The following is a 22,173-nucleotide window of genomic DNA, read 5'->3' as shown; positions in this document are numbered from 1 at the left end:
CCCAATCAACTATATTATTAATTGTGTCAACAATACATTTTATATGTAAGGTAACTTAGTAATCTCCATCGATGTACGCAATACAGAATTGACATTTAGCCCCAGGGCGTAGCAGTCCGGAGTGTATCTCCTGCAAGCGATCTTCAATGATTGTATTGCTTTTTCTTCTTATAACAACCTCACAACATCATCCAACTAAGCCAACGTTTCGAACAAATATCAATTGTGTACAGTTTAATAGCGTATTACGTAATACTTTTAAATGAAAGCGTTGCTTTTTTGTTCTTTATTGAGACATGCAATTATAATTAAAATTATTTAATTTATTTTTTATTATAACGCTACATTAATTATTATTCTAGTACAGGTGTCTCAAGATAAATTTGAGTTTAATTTTTTTGTTTACATAACTACGAGTAAATAGGTGCAGTAATTTTTATTTTAGATGTTTTTTTGCAGATGTCAGTGAAAAATTGTGATTGTAAACTTCATTTTTAAATCAATTCTATTTTTAAGTAACTCAAAATAAGTATTTTAACTTTAATTTCTTTCAGCAATAGATCCTAGATTTGTAGATATTGGCAAAGATCGAACGGACGTTGATTAGCCGGTGCCCATCCATTATATCAGACTTACATTATTACAATATTATGTATAGTAAGGAATGACTTGCTGGTGCTATTCCTAGTATTTACTTCATGACCAACGACTTCGTTGGTCACATATCCATTTATATAAGAATTTATCGTATTAAATATAAAACAAATTAAGATTCTTAGTAAAAAATATATAATTCCATCAACAGACCAATATGTATCAATAAACGGTCGGGAGTAACATATCATATCTTGCAAAACTTTACCACCAAAAATGGAGATGTAGCATAAAAACTAAAAAACATTATGAATTATTTCATATCGGATAACTAGTCGACTTATATGGAATTTTATGATCTCTATAAGCTAAAAATTTTAACAAAACTTCACTTAAAATTAAAGCTCAGGGCATTAACAAAAATTATATCATTTTTGGTTGTGAGGTGTCATTATAAGTATATAATGTCGTTCAGTTGCTGCTTCTATTATTTTTAATAACATATTTTACTTATATGGTGTGGACGTAGAAAAAGTGGATCGCAGTGATATATGAACAAGCGTTGATGTTTATTAACTGTGCAATTCGAAATCCTGGATTTTTATTAAGTATATAAATTGAACAAGAACATTCCATTCATTCATCTATCAACGAATGAAAGGGAACGATTCCAATAAGTTGTTCATTCACATGGTATTAAATAATATCAAACCTTCTTATATCGTACTGTTATAAATCAATAGCTTTATTATGCAAAGGTAAGGGTAATCGTGAGGTTCCGCTGCTGATATAGGTTGTAAAAGAATTAGGGACGATATACTTTTTTGGATGTGAAAACCCACACTAAAATTCTTAAAAGTTTGAGAAGCTCTAGCAATGACATCCGTGAAACTGCAAATCCTGACAATGTACGTGTTGACTGATAACATCCAATGAACAAGTTTAGTTTCGAGCTGGACCGTTTGACTCCACCTACGCGAGCCACTGTCACGACCCGGCGCCAAGAAACAAAGCTTTTGAATTACAATTGAGACGCTGTCGTCGTTTCGTTGATTCACATCTTGCTTGTATAATGTAGAAAGAAACATATTTTATGGCTAAAGTTATTTAGTCAATTATACTGTAATAGAATTAAACTTTACAAATAGTACATCTCTCTAAATACAAAGATATTTTGTAATATTTTTTTTTGTCCAAGGAAATCGTTTTTTAAAAGCTCGAGATGACATCTATTAAAATCTGTAGTTGTCAGTTAAGTAATAACAAAAAATAAAACAAATTCCATTTAAAATTATTATCATCAATTCAATCTGTACTTTGAGATAATTTGTATTATCCATAACAATAACTTCTGAATTCAAGTTTTAAATATGCAAAATTTTTTAAACGAATTATTAATGCGAGACATAGATTTAGAGCCTCCATCTGACAGTTCAGATACAAGCAAGCAGCAATATTTCAGATCTATACATAGATAACAATTCCTTATATTATACAAGTGCTTCATTTTAAATGCCAGACCAGTGTATTTAACATTATAAAAAACTTTAATATTTTAATAGTGGTTTAATTTCGTAATAGATTTGTTGAATAATAATGCACGCGAATGAGGAATTCCAGTAATTTAGTTTCAGTCCACAGCAAGCCAGCTGTCTGTACGACTCACGGGTTGACATGTACGAAGCCCGTTTAAATTGTTACTACGTAACAAAACAATTAAGGGCTGGCATACACTGCTTCTAGTAATCGACGTAGGACTGGATATATTATTTTTAGTGGCGATACCAAACTACGGTCCGTAAGGAGTCCCTCTTTATGAGACTAATCAGAGTGTCATATGCTTAACCTCGTTTATATTTAGTACTTAAGTAAAACATTTTTTTGTAACGGTTACATTATAAATAAACCTGTACCTATTTATTTATTTGAATGGAATAAAAAAATAATCTACGAATAAACAATAATTCATTACTGAATGTCGTTGTTATATTCAATAATAGTGATGGAACGATAACAGCGAGGATACGTTAAAACTATGCATGTCGATAATCGCGATGGTCTGCATTTTTGATGAGTCCGACGCTACTCTAATAGAATATGATGACACACCGTTATGACCCCACGTGTCTATAACATATAAAACATGTTTGTTTGTAAGTGTATGAATTTCAATCTTGTCATTACAAAATGTAGCTGGCAGCTTAGAAATCTGAAGGCAGATGTGACGTCGCGTGCCCGCGAGCCGCCACGTAACAAATCATCGACGTACGTGTTATCGAACGGGTACATCTCTAGCACTAAATAAATCGTTCGACCGCTCCTCCGAATCGTATTAATGGCAAGAGGTTAATGGTTCTGAAGACGTTTGAAATTGATCGACTTCTGCAGTTTGCGCCGGCGGACTTCAATGGTATGCTCAGATAAGAGACGCAGTTGCCAAATGACTGATTCGAATTTAATTCGAGAACGTAGTCAATTCGAAATGTTAATGCATACTAATATGTCTTTAAAGATAAAACGTCTATATAAAATGTTAGTTACGAACTTCAATTTCTAAACAAGTTACGCTAACAACAAAACATTTATGAAACAACATGCTAGTAGTACGTGGATAGATAGATACATTTTGTATACAAATTAGGAGTAATTAATAAAACGATAAATACGTTTTTGATAGTAAACATGCAATTACCCGCACATGTCGTTTTTTATTCAGCTTAATATAATCTTTTTCATCCATCGGATCGGTTTACGATTCACAACCGTGGATCCGAGGAAGTTGAATGTACGAGGCCTTCCTCGGAACAATCTTGGAGGCGAACAATGATAGAGGCCGAATAAAATAAAGGTAAACTTACACGTCGATGTTTGGGAAGGGAGAGTCGCAGAAGGAGCACCGCGGCTCGACGTCTTCTCTTTCTTCTTCCTCGGTCGAGTGGGAGACTGTGCTGCCTGAGTTCACGTTAGGACTCTCACTGCCTGAAACAATTATAGTTAACAAGGTTATTTGGATTGTAATTACATAGATACTCTATAACAGAAAAACTTCTAGTCAACATTATTCTGACTACCTAGAAGAATTTAAGATTAATATATAGAAAATCAGATTTTGATCAGTTATTTTTGGATAAAAATATGTTAACATTACTTCCAATTGCTGTTTTTTTTTTTTTAATACTGATGGATCTATTTTTATACGACATACTTATGATTTCATGGTCACCTACAATCGTAATATCTTGTATAGATATCGAACTTCTTACGAAATTTAAGAAAAACATCGAACTTTTTGTTTATCTTAAGTTTATTAATAGCATTTAAATTGACGTAAGTAAATCACATCACCATTTATGATAAACATCATATGCAATGCCTCTCACTCCGAAATTAAACCTCCCACTCGATTCCTTCATAATTACACGACAAAAAGTTTTACCCAGTTCACACACAGTATGCACGTGATAATCTAGAGTGAACAATTTGGCGTAGAATTATGAAACGAGTTCATATCTCCGTGTACGACTGAAATTTATGATCGGACGATCACGAACGGAGCGTCGGAAGTATGGAACGTTTTACATTGACACATGCAGAATTAATTCAAGTCACGACAAGTGGAGCCACGCCTCGAGCATTGTCTAACGAGTCCCGCATCCGTGATACGGACACACTGATATAACATGTACTGATATCATCTAAAGTCGGGACCGTCATAATTAGCTTTAATGTTTTTTTTTTCTAATTTGTTTACAAAGTCTTATGTTGATTGAACCGGGGTCATAAGTTCGATAATTATAAAATCGACATCAAATTTGACACAAGAAATTTAATTATATATTTGGAATAAAAGTAAAAATAAAATGAAAAAACCTATTCAAAAACAAAAAAAATAAAAAAATTACATATATCGGAATCATCGGTACTCACCTGAAATACCGAAAAAGACTTGTAGACGACTAACCACTGATTCTAAACTTAAATAAATTATGTTAGAGGTTTCCTAATGCTCGAAGATGAGAATGACGAATTGAGCATAGGTCAACCGATCGTTATGTGACGTCAGGTAAGGACTGAAGTGTTTTGTTACAAATGATCAGGGGGCAGGTCACACCCCCACCCCACCTGCACGTCACGAGGGTTAATATGCTCACTTGACCTGACATTTGCATTGAATATACAAAAATTATCAATGCATAACGAATCTCGAAACACACCAAAAGTATATAATTATTTTGATATAATAATAATAATAGTCTTAGCAGATTTAAATAAATACTTAAAAAAATTGTTTCTCGAGTACCAGTACTGTATTTATTGTCATATCTATCTTTTAGAACCTTTATAACGTATAAAATTAAGAAGTAGAAAGCAATGGAGTGTAGAGTGTACAAACCAAGCTTATGGATACCCCTCGAATCTCGCACCATTCAAAAATAATAATCGTTGGTTTCTGATACCAAAATCCCTGCATAATATTTATTATCTTTGTTGTGTCAAAGAAAATGAGAGGGATGACGATATGTATTTACACTTTAGTCTGTAACTGTAATCAAGTTCAATTCTAAGAATATTTGAGCAATCTGATAATTTTTTTTTAGATCAACCTATATTAAGGTAAAGGTCGTGAAAATATTAATTGTAACAATAAACTTAGTTAAATTAACTTTATAGCTTCTGATATGATTGCATGTAATGCCGACTATAAAAATCCACTAAATTATGACTCCATAGTCTTTCAAATATTTTACACGCACGAGAACAATTAAACGTTGATAGGTTGTGGCTTCGTGCAAATAAAAAGATTTTAAATGCGCGACAGACATGCTTACCCCAATTTTGTATATTTCTTCATTAATTTAAGGTTACGAATTTATGATCCACTTTACGCTATTAACACGAATAGATACAACGATATCAAAAAACATGCACGAAAAATAGGTAGTACTAAAGCAAACAAAATATGTTGAAACTGTCGACCTAAAGTTAGGTTAACAATACACGTAACAAAATGTTTTATGTCTAAATAACTAAACTCGTTATTTCATAATTATGTTTCGTTTATTCATAGTAAACTAAAGGATTAAATCATAAAAATACTACCTATATATATTTTATGACCGTTAAACAATTATTTAATTTTACTGCGGCATTACGCGCGGGCGTTAAGTTTTCCCACGGAGTCAACAGATGACGCGCGAGCGCGACTACCGTGACGGTGACTTACCGATCTTTGTAACAACCCCTCGGCACTTCACCTGTTGCCGTTAACTTATTTGCATCTTTTAAATTAATAGAACTTCCATCGAATGGTCAAACCACGCAAAATTCCTTATAATAGAAATTAAAGTTTATAGTTTTTTTTTGTGAACTAAATTAAAAATACACCAACTTTGGCACAATCCTGACACTATACTGTCAAGTCTATTACATCCATATATTTACGCTTGTACGCATAGCGATTAAGGTTACTTCTTATATTACTTATTATCATCTTATAATTTTCTCATTTACCTATCCTTAAATTAAGAAGTTGTCCATGCTTTAAACAAGTTTTCATACAAAATAGGGTAGCTAAAATGTTGTTTTTATTGTAGGAATTCTAGCGGCATGTTAATATATTTAAGTTTCCCGCAGTATAGCATCCTGACAGCGCTCGCGGCGGTTACAAGTTGCGAGGCATCAGGTGCGTGTCCGTCCGCTCTGCGTACACGTACCGTTACGCCCGCCGGACGCAATCCTTACCCATAGGCATCGGCACCGGTAGTGTCTGATCCGCTTTCACATATTCCTGATATTATAATTACTATCATCATCATCATACTATTTGCTTTAAAATAAACTGAGAACTTTTTACTGTCATGGGGAAGAACAAGTATTACAAACAAATAAATTTAAATGCGTCTCAAAGTAAGCGTTACGGCAAAATTATGTATTATACAAATAATATGAACAAAAGATATAAAAATTTACGCTATACTCGGTATTAAATTGTTTAATTTTGCATCAAATCTAGATAAGACTATATCCGACTAATCTACGAATAAAAAGCGAGACACGCGTCCCTGTACCAGATTTAACCCTTTCACTGAGGCGGGGACATTAAATTGAAATATTTCTATTTTATTGTCCGTAATATTTATTTGATTGTTAAATAAATACGCGATGTGGGATGCAGTGTGATTGTGTTCGGTTAAATGGGGGCTGCGGCTATTGTTGTCGGTTAATTTTTTGATTAATCATTCCTTTTCATCGGCGGGGAATCGTTGCTAATCTGTGACGCTTAAATTTTGTGCAACTAGTTTACTGTGTGGAAGATGTAGTTTTTAGTTTACATTTACTATAGTTTATTTCTTTAATGTTTCAGTTGTTAGGGTAATTAAACTGAGAGATGACTTTGGACTTACGATATATTTATTCAAATAAGTTGGGATGAAAAGTCATTTCGTTATCGTGACATTACAACTTTTGATCAATAAAATATTATATTTATATAATGGAAGTTTAAGTTTAGTGTGAAGTTTAAGTGAGGGATTATGTAGAAAGAAAAATATTATTATATTCATATTTCAGAACATAGATTGTTTGTGGCTAATGAAGTAAAAAGATTTGCATGTAATTAAGATAAAATCATACTGATATTTGTGAATTTCAATTGTATTGTACAATAGTGCAGAACAACAATGGCGCATGCGTGTCGCGCGACAAAGCAACGTCATCAATTTTAATCTGTGCGACAATTGCGCGATGACAAATGTCAGAACGACAGTCATTCATTACGCGCGGACGCACGCGGCCACTCACAAAAAATGTACGACTAATAAAGGGTTAACTTTACGATGATATTGTTATTGCGTATGACGTGGATTATAACTTTTCAATGTTATTAAATCGTACTATGTATTTTCATATCTGTTGCTACCGATAAAATGGGCCATGCAGGGTTTAAACTGTAAAGCTGGAGATTTTTTAATAAAATAAAATTAACGGTGTTTTATTTTAGTACTACTTCATATTTAACTGTCAATCGAATAGGAGTACAAACATTAAGCTTAAACTTTAAAATCCTTACTAAAAATGAATCCTTTAAATATCTTCAAAGACAATTCTAAAACTGCTGTTTGCATTCCATTCAATTTAATAAAAATAATAAAATTAAATCAAATCTTTTTAAGCAAATAATCTTACATCGTAAGAACATTGCCAGAATAAGTAACCTGTCCGACCCACCCCAATAAAAAAGTAGCCCAAATCGAATAACTAACGAACAAACCAAATTAAATAGAAAACAAAATTAATCAAACGGTATCTGACCGCCACCGCTAAAGCTTTTACCTCCCAACCGCGGTGTTATCTCAAACTGGTGACGTTTAATTTATTAATCCTTGAACAAAAACTCTGCGTTATCGAATTGTCCAATGGAAACAGTTGGCTTAAATACCCCATCAATCAAAACTTGTGCAATGCAACCCATTGCTTTCTGACACACGTTTGTATGAAGCGATTGCAAATCGTTTCTAATTACAAACAATATTTAAGAGTCATTGTTGACGCTGAGTTGGATCATCATGCAGCTGATTTTAGATAACAATTGCGTGGGTATTGAATGAATTGGCTTTCACGAGAAAACCACTAAAAGTCATTGCTATTATTATTACATATAAATTAAAAGGACGATGACGCGGAAAATTCGCGCCATTAATTTAGAACTGTGCGACTGTGACGTTCATCAGTTTAATATCGCTCATAGAGTCGTTATGAAGTAGTCTCCCTTAGTTATCAACTCTGTTTGCGGCATTAGTTAATACAAATAATTAATTTTTAATTTAGCTTAGTATTAACTTGACTTTAGGTTAACGTGTGTAATATAGAGTATGTCAGTAATTATATACAATTCGATTCGCATAAATCACGCGCCCTTGCCGGCTGCGCTCGCACCGGAAGTACTACAGGAAGCCCTGAAGACCCCCAGATGTCACCAGTGTGCGTTCTACTAGATAAGACACAAACTTTTTTTTCTAAATCTATTTACTAAAAATTAATTTAAATAAAAAAAATCTCTTTGATTCAATTCATATAAGGAAATGATTTAGCATTGTAAAGAAGCTTTCTTTAAAAAGCAAGTTAGGTATGATTGTAAATTTATAATTTGCAAGCGACATTCTTTTTAACATAGATTTTTCTATGTTAAGCTTTCAGCCAAATTTAAGTGCATACTAGTGTACTATATAATTGAGATTAAATTCAATTAGACACTTTCAGGTAAAATTTAATTTATCGCACTCGATCACCCTCACAAAATTAGAAGCATATGCGTTATTTTTCACATCGTGAGTCGCGCACGTCCCGATTTATCTAAATTAAATATCGCATGCTCGCGTGGCCCCAGTGTGTCCGCGCCCTGTGATTGTCAACTGTACATAGAGTGAGCTAAAAAAAGGGTTCGCAACTGTACTTGACAGCTTTTCAATCAATACTATGGAAATAAATATTTGATACCTTCGTTAATCTATAGAAAAGATTTCATAATTGTGATAAAAAATTATAAACCATAATATAGTAAATTTATTTATTCAACTAAGTTCTGTTTAACAACCTGAAAGTTAAAAATTCGCCTATACATGACAAAAAGGAATGGGAGTGTAATGTTGATTCAAGAAGCTATAAAAAGCAATAGAATTTACCCAGTTTGACTTACTTAAATCTTTTAATTTCCAAATTCTATTGAAACAAATATGTTCGTGACATTCACCAAAACAACAATCTCAAGACCAATTGACAAATCTGTGTAGACAGATTTAAACGAGCAATCTGAGGCGAAACGAACCTCTCACGAACAAATCAAACCAAACGTTGTACTGGGATACTGAGATCTGTGATTTAGCATTACAGATACGATCGTCAAGGCTACGTATTTGCATTTATGCATTCCCAGCATTCAATCCATTGAATTGATTTCATACCATCTGTAAATGACTGTGTTGTGCACCTGTTATCGAGTAATTAACTACTTCACTGAGGCGTGTCATTTTACAAGATATGGAAATTGTCTTCTAATGTGAGAATATCACTGCCTCAGCAAATATACAACTTACACTAATCAATCTGAAGTAATTCGTAAACGAATTGCTTGACCTTTAGAGAATTAAGGTATTGACATATTGATTTTGAGTTTAAGTCTTTATTTAACATATTTATATTTACTAATCTACGATAATATTATATTAAATGCCATTTCATTTCAAACAGATAAACTATGGATCAAATTCGACGCTGACGCTATGTCAAATCCAAGATTATCTTAGTTACGGTAGTAAAAGTTTTCCAACAGTATAATAGAAATATTTAAAAAGCAAATTTCGGAAAGTGGATCATCCTATATATATATAGATAATAGCGTCATAATAAGGCCGTAGTCACACGTTCGGTCAGAGGGCAGGTGAGGCAGGTGACTCCAATTAACCGGCCGACGGACCGTGGCGCACGCGTTACCGTGATTACATCGGTGTACACCCCGCTTACGTTGTGTTTTTAACCCACCAATAGGTTAATATTTCAAAAGTCAAACTCGGAAGCCAGTCATAGTCACAAAAATGCGATTTTATATAATGAAAGATATATGAAAATAATGTCTTATCAGTGAAAATACGATTAATTACGATTACTTTAATTAACTTTTATATACCAGTTGTCGCCACGACTCCGTCCTCGCGGAATAAAAAAAAACTTAATAAGTAGCCTATATGTTCTTCCAGACTATTATACTTCTGTGCCAAGACAATTCCATCAAGATCCGTTATGCCGTTTCAGAGATACCTTCAAACAAACATCCATTCATCCGTCTAAACATTCACATTTATAATATTAGTAAATATAAGCTACATGTAACTACTATACTGTAAGAAATAAACTCTGTCAGTTAATTTCAGATAATTTTTATCGTAGTGATCCTGTAAAAGGTAGGGTATTTTAGACCGGTATTGTCCTGCCTTGTTTGTAGATAATGATGATGACTTATCTATTTAATTTATTTTTATAAGACTTACCGACGGCAGCTAAGACGTCTTGCAGAGGAAGCGGCGTGCGAGGGCCCAGCAATAGCTCCTGTCCAGCTGAAATCTCTTGGGTCACTTTGTACCAAATCTGTAAAGCAGACAGATTATTTAAAAACATCTTTAAATATCGAATAACTAAAATTAATTGTCAATAATTGTACCAATATTTAGTATCATGTTTTTTATGAAGGACATTTTGGCTATGGCAACATTTTTTAAGTCAAACATTGTCTATTTTAAAAAGATTTTTATCTATAGGTATAATCTTAATTCATTTTGTTAATTTTATTGAAATTTAATTTTATGATCTTAATATATAGCAAATTAGTAGGTGAGTAGCATAACGTGAGTTTAAAAACTAGTATCTTACAATAATAAAAATTCAATCTATTTTAAATTCTATTTAAATACAAAGTAAAAAAAATTACCAAATTTAAAATGCAACAGTAGCAAATATGGTCATACCACTCGTGTATGTCTCAGCAATTGTAAACGCAAACATAAGTCGCCGCTTGTTTTATACTTCTACAATGATACGTAATATACGCGGAAAAGTATTTCCTGATAGCTTTCAATACACCGAAGCTTTGGAATATCCGTCTACAGTTTGACGTACAATAATGAAAAAATTTAAATGAGACGAAAAACAACTTTCTTTTACATTGGAATTTATTTCAAATTGTTTTTCATAAAACTGTGAATTAAGTAAAACGACCAATGTTTAAAAACTGTTTAATTAAAGCTTATCGATTTATTATAATGAAATTCACGAACGATAACTGCCTCTCTTGTATATTTCTTATAAGTACAGAATTTTTTGACATCAGGGATTGCCTTAGTCACCAATTAATGACTGGTTATTACAGTTAATCAAGTTATTAAAAGTAGAGTTTATTTAAAAATAATTTTAAAATGAAATCAGCAATTGTAAATCACACAGGGCAAATATCAAATAGCTTTTAACCTCATAAGGGGCATGAATCTAATCATCGCATCTGTTCGCTCCCCTAACATTGACCGGAAGTGGGTCACAGTTGTTCAGGCGAGCGCCGATTTTCTGTCACCGGAAGTTACCAACGTTCCACATTCAAATTTCATTGGGGTAGTGACACAAAGACGGTAGAGGAATATAATGGGGTTGTTGCGATAATGATTTGTTGATCTTTTTTTTGTTGAATGGTAAAATAAAAAAAAAAATTAACTCCTTATAAAGTTAATTTATGCAGTTTTATTTGAATTAAGTTTCCATTAATTATGCATTAAGTGACTCCCTGAGTGACCACTAAATCAGTTTTAGATGTGCTAGTAAGTATATAATTTTTATGTATGACTAAAATTCCTCACTTGTCCTGCGACCATAAGGTGCTGCACGTTGACATCCTGTGGGTAGTCAACAGCGCGGCGCACCAGTTTCAGCCAGTTGCTCCTGTCCTCTGAGCCGTCCAGCCATCCACGGAAACCATTCTTGCCCAATACCTAGAATAAATAAATACAAATATTAAAAGAATGGTACATCATACCATGTTTTGCGGAAACAAATGAATGAAAGTAAGAACACTTGAAAGGGTCTAAATATCTCTCAATTCCAATCAAAACAGATGTTAATGAACGTACTAAAGAAATGAAAGTTTTCCAATAAATTCATAAGTTTCCACGTCTACCATAATTACCTATTTAGTATTTAATAAAACAAAATAATAAGTAAATATTCACATTTCCCTATTGTAAAATTTAATTTAAATTAAATAATCTTAAATGGTAAATTTTTAAAAACGTATTTGACTTTTTATCCCTATTTAATTTAGCGCCATCTATACAACAGCATAAAAACTATTATAACTGTCGGTAAAATTTACATCTAGCATACGAACGAAAGAAGAATGCATTTTGTTTTAGTATAAATAAAATTCACATAACAAGATATTACAAACAGAAATCTATGTATCTTTTTTAATGTTAAATAGAAAAATGAACTTTCCTTTCAAAAGCAAATTGAGTTTAAGGCGAAATGACATATTTTCAAGTTGCATAATTTTTAAACATATGTATTATTAATCCATTTCTAAATACAGGTTAAACGTTTAATCAAAAAATGCGCTCAAAAGTAACTTAAAAAAAACAATTTCAAACAAAATGCACTCAAAAGTAATGTAAAAAAACAATTTCAAACAAAATGCACTCAAAAGTAACGTAAAAAAACAATTTCAAACAAAATTCACTCAAAAGTAACATAAAAAAACAATTTCAAACAAAATGCATTCAAAAGTACCATAAAAAACAATCTCAAACAAAATACACTAAAAAGAAACAAAATAATGTCATGAAAACTTCTTTCTTTCTTTCTTCTCTCTTTCAAAAACCCTCTAAACTCTAAAGAAAGTTCTCTTCTTTCTTGTAACATGTCTATATTGTATAATTATTGTTATTTCGCAGTCGGTGTCGGCCGAAGTAAATAGATGACATTTTATATTTAAGATGTATTAGACATACTTACGTTTATGTCCCTACTTAGGCCGAAACCGACTCCAAAATAACAATAATTATACAATATAGACATGTTACAAGAAAGAAGAGAACTTTCTTTAGAGTTTAGAGGGTTTTTGAAAGAGAGAAGAAAGAAAGAAAGAAGTTTTCATGACATTATTTTGTTTCTTTTTAGTGTATTTTGTTTGAGATTGTTTTTTATGGTACTTTTGAATGCATTTTGTTTGAAATTGTTTTTTTATGTTACTTTTGAGTGAATTTTGTTTGAAATTGTTTTTTTACGTTACTTTTGAGTGCATTTTGTTTGAAATTGTTTTTTTACATTACTTTTGAGTGCATTTTGTTTGAAATTGTTTTTTTTAAGTTACTTTTGAGCGCATTTTGTTTGAGATAGTTTTTTTTTGTTTTGAAGTCGGCTATTTTTTTTTTCTTAAAATGTTTGTTTTATTTCTCAATTTTTAGTGAATTTGAAGTTTAATTACAAATTTCCTTAATACGTATAAGGACATAAATAAGACAAATAAAGAAAAGGACTTTCCTATTTAATATGTATGTACTTCAATTCAAAAACTAATTTAGAATACACCAGATAACCACTTATCCTTTAAACAATGAAATAATTATCAAAATGGGTATACAAATTGAAAATTAACGAACTAATACATCGTAGCGTGCCTTTAATTTTGTCTAGCCGCGCGCCGCAGTAGCATTTTTCGAATGCGCGTAGTTTTTAATAATTTAATATCTTCCAAACTATTGATCAGAATTACATAGTTTAAAGGCTAATGTAATCTGCATTTAATACTCTAGCCATCAAACATATTTATTTGGATAAGGATTCATATCGAATATAATATAATAGCGCCGTAAGCTTACGACGCTGTTTTTCGTGTGCAATTTAATCGAAGTTTGTTCATAATAACATGGTTTTTGTGAGACATCCATAGATGATAGATATATGCCACCTGAGACTTTTATTTAGCAAATTTAAGGATCTATAATTACTCGATACATCATTTTAATGTAGGTCATATAGTTTGACCTACGTAAGCCCAGAAAGCAAATTTGTGCTATTCATTGTAACGCGATGTAGCATTTTTCGTTTCCGCGTAATTTTATTCTTACGATATCTCCTAAACTATTAGACAGAATGATATAGTTTCAATTGCAAATATAATCTACATTAAATTCTCTTGATAATGAACATATTTATTTACATAAGGGTTAATACTGAACTTGAATAATAGCGTCGGAAATAGGGCATGAATTTAATTAATGTTTCTAAAGAAAAAAATGGTTATTGTGAGAAAACTATAAAAGATAGATATATGCTATCGCGGACTTTTATTTAGCACATTTAAAGAGCTACAATTCGCCATACATCATTTTTATGTAGGTCTTATAGTTTAGCCTACGTAAGCGCTGAAAGCAAAAATGTCCCTAATTTCCGCAACAAATTTTGAAGCTATATTCAAAATCTACTAGTCTTCTAGTTATTTAAAAAAAAAACAAAAAAATGGGACCCACCTGCAAGCACTTCCTTTCGATTAAAATAATTTTTATCAAAATCGGACCACCAGGGGCCGAGTTTCGCGGTAACACACATAAAAAAAAAAAAAAAAAAAAATACAGTCGAATTGATAACCTCCTTCTTTTTGAAGTCGGCTAAAAAGAATAGGAATTGCATTTATCAAGCTATGCGATAATAGCGTCATCTCACCAGTCACATTAACATTAAACATGACAGAGGACAACGCGAGTCGGCAATAGATGGCGCTATTAGTCCCCGTCAAGATGCAGCGGTGTCGTCACAGCTTGACCATTTATCATTTTAGCCCCCATGATAATTTAATTTTCATAGTAAGTGTTAGGGTATTAATCACCTTTATTTATAGGGTAGAAAAAGTTTACACTTTATATGACTTCTTTTAAAAAGCTGTTACTTATTTCTTATCGCAGAAAAACACCTTTAATGAAAAATTCATACGGGGACATTTATTATATTTTTTTAGTATTAAAATAATTGTGTTCGTAAAAGTGTTTTGCTAAAAAAATATTGTGACGATATTCAAGGAGCAGAAATATTAAATTGGTTTGTTTGAATGTTTGGTTGTATGGATGGATGGATTTTTGTTGAAAGGTATCTACAGAACGGCTGCATGGATCTCGATGAAATTTGGCATATATGTGTATACACACGGGACGTAGTCGCCGGTGACAACTAGTTTGATAATACACGGAAATCGTGTATGAATATGGCGATAATGATCTTAGGATTTCTATTAAAATCAGTGCTCATATCAGAACAAAACATCAAAATATGCATTTCTAAAATAAGATAACATACAAAATCTATATAAAGTAAAAATTGAGAAAATGCTAAAAAATAACTTCACCACAATTTAACGATACAACAAACAACAGGGTTTTATGCGATTAAGGAGAATAATTCGAGCGAGGGTCGGACTAACGTATAATTTAGTTAGACACTACAAACTCCCTTCTGACAACAATCGATTGAGTCATAATACTCAATAACAAAGTGTATTTTATGAAGATGTGTACTTAACTGATACGAGGGTTCGCCGTCTGTAATTTACCACTAAATTGATGCTATAAACATGATATATTACTTAAGCTAATACCTCAACAAACGAATTGATTGACTTATTAACGCTCTAAAAAGCGGACTTCCTATCCCACTACCAGTTGTATATAATAGTTACATAAACTTTTGCTATTATATAATGAAAATTTTTCATATTAAACTAGCACTAAAGATCTACACATACTATAAATGACATATTCATTACCCTGAAAGCCAGTTAGATGTTTATACCCTAACAATATTTAAAAAGTATTTTCCAGAGTATCGACAGAAAAATATTAGTCTTAATGGTAGGACATTTTTCAAGAGATATTTTATAGTAATTAAAGGAAGAGGTATAGGAAGAGATGGATGGATTGCGTGAAAGATGACATGATCTAGAAGGGGGTCACAATGGAGACAGGCAGACAGATTCATTTGGAGGACGGAAACCTGGTGCATCGACCCTACGTAGGTGGGACAAGGTCAAGTAGATGATTGTATAGTAATTAAATGATGCTTGACTATCATTTTTAGTAATATTTCTTAATAGAGTTTAATTTCCATAAATCAAATAATGTACAATTACTAAACATTACAAAGTATATTTATTGCATTAATTCCGGATACCTTAGAGGTACTTAAGGGAGCAAGAACGAAAAAGAAAATCACCAAAAAAGCGATATAAAAAACATCTGTTGCACAATAGAAGTAACTTAACAAGTATGGATTAATCAAAGCTCGCTGGGAAGCCCTCCTCACGCGTCACCGACAAGCCTTTCCGCGGCATTTATCACGTTATTAAAACCAAGTCGGGTGCGTTCAGTAAAAAAGATAATTATCTTAAATCGGGACCCCTTAGTCTTGGATAGGGCTGTCACAATTAGACTAGTTAGTTTCGCAGACTTTACCTAAGAAATATTATTATTTTTTTAAATAGTAAATATATTATAGGTAAGCTTTTGTAAATAAATAAATAAACACTCATCTCACGTATTAGTCCAGTGTCAGCACCGATGAATTTAATAATTTTTACTTAAAAATAAGAAATTTAAAACCAAATAAGTGTTAATGGTTGCTTTTAAAATAAATCCATTATATTTACATTAATTAAGTCTTCTTTCATCACAATCCTAAATTATTTATAAGTTTTATAGTTGTACCGTAAACAAGAAATAGGCAACCCTAGCACACACGGGCGATGAGTTGGCGAGTGCCGGCGGCATCTGTGAGCCATCAGTCATCGATGAACGGTGCCCGGTCAAGGATGCGAATTGCCCGGACACTTGTTACAGTCGCCCTCAGGGTGGCAACCCCCACTCCCACCGTGAAATATGATTGCTGGCTTGTCCATGACAAATATCGATGGTACAAATATAGATTACACAATCGTTAGTATCATTTCCGTTTGTATCTGGTAGGTAAATTATATCTTCACTTATCGTTGTATTACGCAAAATCCAACTTTTTATTATTATTAACACTTCATAAAATTAAAAGAGTTAATGGATTTGAATTTGATGTTAAATTAAGACAATCAATAATTTATTATTATAATCTATACCATAAAATTCCCAATTAATTAAATTAAGATAACATTTGTTTGCGCCTTTTCTTTTATTGTTATCTATCTATGGAATTGGCGGAAAAAATTAGTGATGCAACGGAAGTGTCTTAGCGGAACCAGAAACGGAAACAGATGTCAAAAATAAATTTTAGCAGAAACGGAAACGGAAGCGGATGCGGAAACAGAAGTGTAAATAATATGAAAAAAAACATATTTACAATTTTTTTTTTTTTGGTAAAAACAGTTTGTATTCGTTTTTAATTTATTAAGGCATTGGATATCTCCATTGGTTAACTCCAGCAAGAGAAACTGATTGTTTCAAACAGCAGCAGAAAATATTACGTACGATTAAAAAGTACGTAAACAAACAAATGCGACAAGTGCCGAAAGGCCGCGCACGGACTGCGCGTCTCGCGCCGCGCATTTGGATCTCTCAGCCGTGGTAAAGTTCCGTTTTATCTCCGTTATAAAAGTTGCGGAAACAGAAGCAGAAACGGATGTTGAAAAGCGCGCGGAACTTCCGCACTTGCGGAAACGGAAACAGACATCCGTTGCATCACTAGAAAAAATACATTGTATTCGAGAAAAATAAAATGAATTTCATTATATTTTGTGTCCACAGGAGTCTAAACGCTGTTCATACATTGTTATCTTTATAGAATTTCGAAGTAATTAGAGTCAGCTCCTTAGTGTGACTTTTCATACTAAATCTACGCTAAGGATCTTTCTTTGTGCTCATTTAACTTCTATGTGCGGTAGCTAGTGAATTGTTATATTGTACCTAAGTAAAAAAACGCATTCCTTATCAATAAAGTACCACAAATTCATTACGTCATTGTGACCTCATAAATGTTTTCCCCGGTATAGTTGAAGGTGTTGCCGCACTAAAATATTGTCACAGTAAAAAAGGAAAGTTAGTGAAGCCGTTAATCCGGCTTGCGGCATAACCGCACCAGATTATTATAAAAACCGCAGCTGTAATTTAAACGTACTGCGGCGGATCTCATATTTTCGCTCCGCACGAAGATCGCAATTTCCCGGAATACTCGGAAAAGCTACAAATGTTCGCGACTCGTTCCCGTTGGAAAATTACATTTCATAAATGTTAGTGACGCCCCTAGTGTTTGAACTTTCAAGTTATTATCGATAAATGATACTTAATATTTACACTATATATTTTTGAAGACGTGTTTTGTATAGTAATAAATAATTAAAAAAACAATATTATTCAACATTGGAACATGAATAATTAATTAATTTCCAAAAAAGTATTATATTTATTACCTATAATAACAACCAAAAATAAATTAAACCAAATATTTAAAATCAACAGACTATGTTAATACATCAGTGACTATTTGGACTGTTACTGTTTTTGTTCTAGTTTAAAACACTTAATTTTCTCGTGAAACATAAATATGTCCAAAATACTATTAGAATATATATCTACAGGGATAGCAACAATATTTTAGTTGAAAATTACTACAGTGTTATTTAGTTTCAATTGAAATGTCGATAGTTTTTAAGTCGGAATATGGGGCAGCACTATTCGGAAGTGAAGAGCGTTTGGCAGCGGCGCACAGAGCACGCGTCGTTGCGCGCATCACACGACTCGTTTCACAAGATAACAATTTGTGTGCGCGCTTATTTACCCGTGCCGCCGCCAAGCCGCACGCTGCGCGAAATTGGATCCCCTAGATATATACCCTTATGTATAAAAGACCTAAATCTCTCTACGTTTATCAGCTTTATTATGTACATGTAAAATGTTGGGAAACTGGAAATATAGCATTGACCATTTTGCTTTTACATTCTAAAATACAAAACAGTGTAGTTTGTTGATAACTTATATATGTAGGTTAAATTGTATTAAAGTCTTCGACCTTTGTTATGTGAATTGGGAGCGCCATTGTAGTTACTTTACTTTTTAGTAACCGCTTAAAGAATTCAGATACAAGATTTCTGAAGTAAAAAAAACACCTAATTACCCTAACAAATCACTTTACTGAACGTTTCCGTCGGAATAATTAGAAAAATTTCCGCTGTCCGTAAAGAACATGAAAAAATGCGACTTTCTCTACATTTTTCCTTACTGACATTTGAACGCGTGTTCAGCGGAGGGACGTTTCCTTGACTTGTCTTTGTTTATCAGCTCCGGAAAACTATTACTTCCGGACCTGTCTGCGAAATAACGCCCGCACTTTTATGGTGCATTTTTAATGACGCGATTTCATTTATCTTTTATGTACATATGTATACTCGTATTAAATTAATATTTATTTACAAATTAGATTAAAAATAATATTTAATTAGATTTTACTTTTTTTCTATTTGTTATGCTCGCTGCGCCCGCGACTCCATCCACGCGGAATTAAAACAAATATTAAATAGTAGCCTATATATTCTTCCAGACTATGTTCTACATCTACGCCAAATTTCATCGAGATCCGTTGAGCCTTTTGCAAATACCTACTAACAAACATCCAACCATACATACAAACATTCGCATTTACAATATTAGTAAGATAAAAAGTTATAATTTAATTTTTAAAGTGTAACAATATCCAGATAATATTGCTACTTGTAATTCTAGGTACATATATAACACATAACACTTTATTTTACTTAGATATAGTTAAACTAAATCTCATATCTTAGAATAAATAAAAAACTGGGCACAAAATTGAAACGTTTATACAAAAAGGATTCCGATAAATCTTATTGCATTTCATATTGCAAAGCGTCAAGAACGGCTCATGATGAGTCAATAACCAGTCGTACTGTCATAGAAATAATTCATAAGATATACTTGCATGATTAGCAAATTGTACGGAACTGCATATTTCAAAGGTTTCCAATGAATTTGTATGAGAAATATTTCAACGTTTACGGTCTGTAACTGTCACACGCGTTCATAAATTATCGCGAATCGTGAATAGGATCTCACCGTGCATCGAACTTACAGTATCCTGAACAAATCATCGAGAAATTAGTCAACAAGCGTACGGTCACGTTTCGACCATTAACCGGAGACAAAACGGCCTAATTCCTCGCGCGACAACATGTCCACGAACTTGCTATCATTGCGCAAAAAAATCAACAAACGGTAACACAATGCATTTCAATATATTAAAATTATTGGAAACTATACCTTGCACCTTCTTGATAAGAAATATCTCCTCTTTTCGGGTGGTAAAATGAACATTATCGTCCACAAACAGTGGGCGTTAGAATGCGATGTCCCATTGATCTAGTATTAACGGCACCCCATTGATTGGCACAATGACGTACAATCGTTTGTTCGGTGATGGGTGAACCGCGCCGTTCCTGCGGACGCTTTTTGTGTTGAAATAAAATTAGGGCTATATGACACATTTTGACCATTTCATTATGAGTAATAAGTTAGAACTCTTCTTGATATCTCTCAGATCACTTTGATATGAAGCAATTGTAGTGTTTTAAACTTATACCTACACTATCCTAAGCCGCAGAGGTTTACGAGAAAGACATCTACAAGTATTCATAAACAACGCCTATCAAAGTACAGTAAAACACAGCGTTGTTGAAATTTCAATCTTTAAGACCATCGACTTCATTATGTTTATTTACTTTATAGTTATAGCCTTTATACTCGTTATTTTAAATTTGTTTCAGGCCATAAAGCGATCGCCATCTTCTGACTGATTTTTCCTTGAATTTTAAGGATTTATTTCATTAATTAATAAGAACGTTTACTATCCTGATTCATTCGGATTTCGATGATTGTAAAAGCGAAATCTTCGCGTTACATGCTCGCTCACATCTGGATGTGTTAAAAGAGATTAACCGGCGGATTACAAGCTGGGAAAAAACTAGTCAATAGCTGACAAAGACACCGGCGGCTTCGTCACGGTGACAATTGCCGGCTTCCCGAATGATTTTTGGTTTATTTTTGTGACAATTTTTTTCTACCTATCATTGCAACCGTTTTTTATCTAAGATCGTAAACCATGGGATCGTAAAAATTTTACGTTTTACTGTTAACTATTGCAACTGCGTTATTTGATAGTAAATCTAATTTCTTAGAAGCTTGAACAATAAAATTAGTTTGTTAATTGGATTTGTGGCTTGTTTTGTTAAGAATAATAATTACTCTGCAGTAACTTGCAACCTAGAATACATAAATAAAAGATAATGTACTAAACTATGTTTTCCTAACTTTTGTTAGATTCAGTTAGAAAATTCACTATAAAAAAACGTATTTGAGTGTTATCAAACATGATAGATGTAAAATCAAGAAAGGTTTTTTTTGCTACATTTCCGAAATGTACAACACATCAAGGATTTAAAATAGAATTCATAACAATGCAGCCTCAAAGGCAGTTGGCGTCAGACGCATCAACAACGCTCTCTGCCGGGCGACCAGTGTAAACAACTCTTAACCTAACCCAATAACTGATGCACATTACGCATTGCTTTCGGGGTATTTCGTTATTTTGTCTACACGGATGCTGGCCATCGTGTTCAACTGACCAGGGTACATAGACCCCTCACGTCCGAACAGATCCGCCTCCTGCTCGTAATTGCTCGTGTCTTAAAGAACACTCGAGGGTCAAGCTATAATGGGAACGTTCCAACATTGTGGCGCGAACGTGCCGTGGCTACAACTCCACGGGCTATTATTGTTCTGGCCAGCTCAGATGAAATATTACCCCACAATGCGCGCCAGCACTGTTTTTGCGAACGAGAATTTGTCGGGAAAAATATCGGTAGGAATAAGATGCCGCAGTGAGGCGAGGCGTGGGCAGAAGTTACGAATTTCTTAACCATGAATCAAAATAAAATTATGGTAAGCACAAAAAAATACTAAAAGATTCAGAGCTTTTACGTACCTTAAAAATCATACGCTT

At 32.9% G+C, this 22,173-nt stretch overlaps 1 protein-coding gene across 4 annotated transcripts in view; it reads right to left on the bottom strand.

The window, feature by feature from the left end:
- LOC106721039 (histone-lysine N-methyltransferase PRDM16) overlaps positions 1–22,173 on the bottom strand; it is a 60,568-nt gene that overhangs the window by 4,553 nt on the left and 33,842 nt on the right. For all 4 annotated transcript variants that reach the window (XM_014515902.2, XM_014515903.2, XM_045681163.1 and 1 more), the window contains exons 3-5: positions 11,991–12,122; positions 10,638–10,734; positions 3,453–3,573 (exon numbers count right to left, since the gene is read on the bottom strand). In XM_014515902.2, coding sequence (XP_014371388.2) covers positions 3,453–3,573; positions 10,638–10,734; positions 11,991–12,122 — 350 coding nt within the window. The remainder of the gene's footprint in view (positions 1–3,452; positions 3,574–10,637; positions 10,735–11,990; positions 12,123–22,173) is intronic.

This window comes from Papilio machaon, chromosome 15, assembly GCF_912999745.1.
Source record: "Papilio machaon chromosome 15, ilPapMach1.1, whole genome shotgun sequence".
NCBI classification, from domain to species: domain Eukaryota; kingdom Metazoa; phylum Arthropoda; class Insecta; order Lepidoptera; family Papilionidae; genus Papilio; species Papilio machaon.
The sequence above is the reverse complement of the archived record's forward strand: the minus strand, read 5'-3'. Positions and strand labels throughout refer to the sequence as shown.